A 6310-nucleotide genomic window follows, 5' to 3' on the forward strand; every position below is an offset into this window, starting at 1 on the left:
CCAAGAAATGGCAAAAAGACAAAAACAAACAAACAAATAAACATGACTTTAAAACCATTGCTAATTTTGCCAGAAGTAAGGGAACTTCCCAAAGACCCCTTCGAAGCAAGGATGAGAGAGTATAAACCACAAGCTGGAACTGTGCTGCCCTTGGGGCAAGTGCTAATACTGTGACCTCAGACATTAAAGAAACGCAGAACAGAAGACGAGACTTTGGCACTGACAGTAAGGGAGTGGAACCCAAGACTCATACATTAAGATTCTGGAAGGGGCTACACATTTAGCGAAAGAGTAGAACAGGAAACCTCCATCTATACAAAGAAACCTGCCTCTCCCTGTGGTGGGAAAAACAGTGAGATGGGCTCGCCTGTGAACCAGGAACCACAGCACCTGCTCCCAGACTACCCTTTTGCTGCTGCACACCGTCCTCTCAGAAATTAATTTCTCATGATGGTAGTGCCCCCTTGTGCCTGGTAGGAGTAACTACAGGTTTCTCAAAGGAGAGCCCAGAAATCAGGATCTTCATGTTTTCAAGAGATTAAATGCAACCAATAAAAACATTCCCACGGGAGTTCCTGCAGTGGCACAGCAAAAAGGAATTCAACTAGGAACCACGAGGTTGTGGGTTCGATCCCTGGCCTTGCTCAGTGGGTTAAGGATCTGGCATTGCCATGAGCTGTAGGGTAGGTTGCAGACATAACTTGGATTCCGAGTTGCTGTGGCTGTGGTGTAGGCTGGGAGCTGCAGCTCCGATTTGACCTCTAGCCTGGGAACCTCTGTATACCTCGAGAGCAGCCTTAAAAAGACAAAAAAAAAAAAAAAAAAAAAAAAAAAAAGAGTTGTCACAGTTGAAGAGAATTGGAAGGTGGATGGAAATTACTCAGAGTGCGATATGGAGGAAATAAGAAGATGGGGAGCCAACCTTCCTGCTTTTGGGTTCTCTGCATCCTTTTTATCATCTTCTCAAGACTGATGCTGCTGATGAATATAACCAGAAGAAGAAGAACAGCAGCAAACGTAATATCTAACATATATATAGTGCTTACAACAGTGCCTGGCAAGTAGCAAACATTTTATAAGTATTAGTTCTTCCTCTGAGGAACAGGGAATGTGCCTTCTTCATCTTTGCTGCCCCGGAGCCTTGTATGCCTTCTGAACATAGAGGCTTTTGGGGGTGCCCACCAACAGGTTTGGTGGGCTAAAGGCCCCTCTTCCTTCCCAGGCCTCCCCGTGTGCTCTCTCAGAACTGCCTGCCTCCTTGCTCACCACCCCTGGCCCAGGACGATCTGTTAGTCCTTCAAGCTGCAGCTCAAAGCTCACCTCCTCCAGAGTCTCCCCAGGCTCTCCGGGGCGTCAGCACCGTGCACGTGCCTTTACAACAACCTCTCATCACATTCCACCGTTATTGTCTGCAAGATCCTGCCCAGCAGGACACTGTCTTTGCAACCTTGACACGCAGGAGGCCTTGCTGAAGAGATGCCGTGAAATGATCAGATGAATGAAAAAGAAAATGAACGAATGACTCTTCCAAGTTCTTTTGTCTCTAGCCAGTCCCCCATCCTTTTTCAGACACCATCCGTCCACTGCAGTCTAAGAGGGAAGTTATCAGAGCCGCTCAAGGTCCTGAGCAATACTCGGGATCTGTCTGTTAGCCCACGAGGAGTCCCCATCCCCTGGGATCCTTCCTGCTGGAATTCTGGAAGAAGAGCTTCGCTCTCCTAGCCACCTTCAGGAAGCAGCTTTAAAAATCTGAGTTGAGGAGTTCCTGTTGTGGCTCAAGAACTCGACTAGTATCCATGAGGATGAGGGTTTGATCCCTGGCCGTGCTCAGTGGGTTAAGGATCTGGCGTTGCCTCGAGCTGCAGCGTGGATCACAGATGCGGCTCAGATCTGGCACTGTGGTGGTTGTGGATTCAAGCCCTACCCTGGGAACGTCCATATGCGGCAGGTGCAGCCCTAAAAAAGAGAACAAAATAAAAGGCTGAGCTGAACGTTTCCACCCTTCTCCCATGAAAATAACACCCTGGCCTCTTTTCTGTTTAAAAACTTTATTTCCAGAAGCAGAACTGTTTTTAACACAGAATTCAAGGGATCAGCCTGTCTGTAAAGCCCAAACTCCACCTTCCCAAGTCCCAGCCTCCAGAGGTTCAGAAACTACCCGCCTAGCTTTAGGGGCCCCAAAGGACCTAGGGGCCCCGGGAGGCCCCAGCTTTCAACCTTCTAGGGGCTTGGACAACTTTCGTTCAGAGCTTAGACCTGGTCTCCCAACTTGTCTACCTTCAACACCTTCGCAAAAGCTCCATTTCCACGGGAAAGAGACCACCCCCAATCTGCCTCCTGAGAGAGGGCGTTTCCATGGGAAACAGGAGAGGAGGGGGCTCCGGCAGGAAGGGCCCATCACAGGCAGCAGAGTCGCTCCACCCCCTCCTCGCAGGCGTAGAAATTTTCAAATAGCTCAGGGGAGGTGCCATTGCACTCAAACCACCTTCTCAATGTGCTCAGGGCCCGGAGGGCGTCGGCTTTGGTGGGCAGGGGCTCGAAGCCATCCTCTCCGTGCCCCTCCTCGCCCTCGGGGCTCACCTCCTCTTTGCACACTCCAGACATGGCCTCCTCACCCTCCAGGTCCACAAAACGGGAGAACTCCTCGAGGCTCAGCCCACCAGGGACTGGCGGCATCTCAGAGGCTTTGTCTGGGTCTGGGGGCGTTGTGCCAGGAGCCAGCCCTTCCTGAACGAAGCTGCTCACAATGAGCTGGAGGGGCACCTTGGCCCAGGCCGCTGCGGCCATGTGCAGGGCATCCAGCACCGTGATGGCTGCCCCGGCCGCAGCCAGCGAGGGGCCAGCCCTCTCACTCTGGGCCGCCGCCAGCTTGCCCAGCAGACGGTGCCGGTAATGGGCCTTAAAGGCCCGGACCACGGAGCTGGGCAGGGAAGGCGTGGTGCTAGCAGCGGACAAAGGCAAGAGCCTCACGTGGCAGAGCCGGGGCAGGCCCACCAACTCCTCCACCACTCGGGCGGCCAGCAGCAAGGCCACCTGTCGGCCCTGCTGCCCCATGTCCCGGTCAAACTGTGCCAACCACTCTGACCAGGGGATAACCAGGTCAGGGTGGTAAGAGGCAAGCAGAGCCTCACTGCTGACCCCAAAGAAGCACCTTGGGGCAGCCTGGAGCCCACTGACCAACACCCGCCGTTTCTCTGTGCCCCTGCTGTTGGCACACAGCAGCACCTGTACCCGATCACGTGTGCCCACTCTGCCGGGCACTGCCCGATATAGCAAGGGCACTTCGGCACAGCCAAAAATGTCCTCTGGGGAGAAATCTTTAAGAGAGAGAGGCAGCTGGGCCTGGGGCGTGGGAGCCGGGGGAGGTGGCTCAGGGGGCAATGGAGGCACCAAAACATGGCGGGCCCCAAAGCCCACGTTGTTTCGGCGTTTCCAGCGCACCAGCCAGCCGATGCTGGGCACAAAATCCTGGCCCATGATGTCAGCCAGCTCCTTGGCTTTGTGGAGCAGCATGGGCCCTGTCACGTCCCAGGCCTTGGCCCGGGCAATGTGGTACCAGCAGAGTAGAGCCTCGTCGATCCCGCTGTACTTGGACTCCCGCTTGCGCTTGCGCTCCCGGTTGGCGGTGCCGCTGCACCAGTCCGCCAGCAGCTTCTCCTTATTCTTGCAGATGCGTGAGATCTGGGGCTGGGAGACCTGGAAGCGCCGGGCCACCTCCGACTGGGACATCTTGGACTCATCCAGGAGTTCCAGCACCTGGATCTTCTCGGCCAGGGACAGGGCGTGAAGCTTCTTCTTGCTGCACAGCTCCATGGCAACTCTGGCACCTGTTCCGGGGGAGAGGGGGAAGGAGGAAACGGTGAGGGTGGAGGCCAGGCGGGGTGGGAGAGGAGCATAGTAAGAAAAAGGGGATATTAGAGGCAGGGAGATAGACTGGTGTAGGGAGAGACCAGGGCAGCCTGGATCCGCTGGGACAGGGTGAGGGGACACTGGGTTGGAGGTGAGAGGGCTGGATTGAAAGGAAGAGAAACCACCAGGCTGAGTGAGCAGTGGCCTGGCCCTGATCTGGAGGAATGCAGGACCTAGCTGGGGAGGGCTGGCCCCTGGTCAGAGCAAGAAGGGAGTCTGGGCTGAGGTTTGGGGGAGAAGGATGAATAGAGCCGAGGGGACAGCTGCAGAGACAACAAAGGAGCATGGATGGGGAGGACAGGGCTGGGGCTGCATGGGGCAGGTGGAGGGGATAATCAGAGCTGGCAGGAGGAATCCCCGTAGGGGGAGGGGGATGATGGCCTAGGCTGGATTCAGATGAAGATGTGGGGGGCAGGGTGGTAGAGTGGATGAATGGAGTTGAGATGACAGGTGTACAGATGACAAAGAGGGACAGACTGGGGGCTGAAGGAGCGAGTCTAATTTGGTGCCAGGTCCTGAGCAGGTATGGCTGGGCCGGGGTCCGGCCTGGAGGGGGCGCGGGAGCACAAGGCCGAAAGGACAGGAGCACAGGCGACAAAGGGCAAGAGGGGTTAGGAGGCCGCGCGGGCAGCGAGAGGGGCGGGGTGTCCTCAGAGGGGAGAGTCCTGGCCTGGGAGGGGGACCACCGCGCGGGGACGAGCGTCTGTGATGGAGACAGGCCGGGAGCCGGGTTCTGCAACCTGCTGACCTCTCCACACGGTGACTCTGGGTCTGCCGGCGGGGCGGACCTAGCCATCGGCCCGCCCGGCCTTCCCGCCTCCCAGCCACCCTCTCCGCACCCACCTCAAGTGTTCGTCCCGCGACTCCCGCCCCGGCCCCGGCCCCGGCCCGGCTCCCCAGCCCCTGTCCCTGTGGTACAAGAGAGCAGGGTAGGGACGCGCGGGGCAAACTGAAGGGCTGCGCGGGCGGCGGGCGCGCGCACAGCAGGGACCGGTGGGCGCCGCCCGCGCCGGGTTCTCTCCCGGCTGAGAAGACCTGGACCCACCGCTCAGCTTCACCCGCTGCCGCCCCGCCCCGGCCCAATCCGATTGGTCTCCGGTGCAGTTCTGTCCCTCCCCCGGCTAAATCTCATTGGGCATCGCGAAGCGGCGGGTCGTTGGGGGAATTGAGCTTCTAGCTGCAGGGGCTGGGGGGGCGGAGCCCGGACGGGGCGGGAGTCCTGGAAGCGCCGCCAGCCTCAGGGGACCCGGTAGACGAGGCCAAACAAGCCTCCCTCCAGTGAGCAGACTTGGAAGGTCATCCTGGCTGTGACCCTAGGCAGCTTTAGCTTCCTCATCGACCAAACAGGTCTATTACCCCTCACCCAGTGGCTTTGAAAAAATGGAAGCACGTTTTAAGCTACACAAAGGATGTTACCATGGACGGTATTGGCCTCAAGTGGGTACTACCACAAACTGCTTGCTTGGGGCCAGTTCTGATTTTGTACGAATAAAGACTAATTTTATTTTATTTATTTGCTTTTTAGGGCCGTAATTTCGGCATATGGAGGTTCCCAGGTTAAGGGTCGAATTGGAGCTACAGCTGCCGGCCTACACCACAGCCACAGCCATGTAGGATCTGAGCTGCGTCTGCTACCTACACCACAGCTCACGGCAAGGCCGGATCCTTTAACCCACTGAGTGAGGCCAGGATCAAACCCAAATCCCCACGGATACTAGTCAGATTCATTTCCACTGTGCCACAATGGAACTCCAGCATTCTCATTTTTAACCTTTTTCCTTTTACTATCTTTTCTGGCCTTAGACTATTCAACCACCAAGGATCACTGCTTGACTACCTTGACTCCAGGCCTACATCCGCGCAGACATGATGGGGCTGTGCCCCGCCCCTAACGCAGTCCCCAAACTGGAGCACCCTGCTTACTTACTGAACACAAGGGCCCAGGCCACTCACTGCCTCCCAATAAAACAGTGGCTTTCAGACTGTCCTAGAAAATCCTAAGGATACTTCGGGGGGGGGGGGTTGTCATAACTGATTCATACCTTTAAAATGTTGGTTTGCAGGAAAAGAAAAACTCACTCTTGTGCACGTAAATATACTTGGAGGAAGGTTTGCATGGCTGCACTATAGGCCGAGTTCACACACACTTGCCTTCAATTAAATGAACCAATTTCAGGCAAGCAAGGCGGAGGTACCTCTCATCTCCATTATTCATACAGAAAGCTTTAATGTGTCCTCATGGTGACGCATAGAGTTTTCCTGTGTCATTAACTCTTTTATATTTATATAATCATCAAGCTTCTAATCAAGCTTCTGGACCTATGCTAAGTATCTCTGAAACTAAAAAGCTCAACTGTTATAAATCTGTCTCACCACTTGCACATACAAATCCAGAATTTCC

General features: G+C 55.5%; 1 protein-coding gene across 1 annotated transcript; it reads right to left on the reverse strand.

The window, feature by feature from the left end:
* Positions 2032 to 4964, reverse strand: TIGD3 (tigger transposable element derived 3). The gene is made up of 2 exons (XM_003480677.4): positions 4753 to 4964; positions 2032 to 3827 (listed from the first exon to the last, which is right to left on the reverse strand). The coding sequence occupies exon 2, from the start codon at positions 3811 to 3813 to the stop codon at positions 2398 to 2400; it is 1416 nt and encodes a 471-aa protein (XP_003480725.1). The 5' UTR covers positions 3814 to 3827; positions 4753 to 4964; the 3' UTR covers positions 2032 to 2397.

Source organism: Sus scrofa, chromosome 2 (genome assembly GCF_000003025.6).
Source record: "Sus scrofa isolate TJ Tabasco breed Duroc chromosome 2, Sscrofa11.1, whole genome shotgun sequence".
Taxonomy (NCBI): Eukaryota; Metazoa; Chordata; class Mammalia; order Artiodactyla; family Suidae; genus Sus; species Sus scrofa.

Excerpts from the sequence above, each read along its gene's own strand:
- TIGD3 (XM_003480677.4), bottom strand. The coding sequence starts at position 3,813 with ATGGAGCTGTGCAGCAAGAAGAAGCTTCACGCCCTGTCCCTGGCCGAG.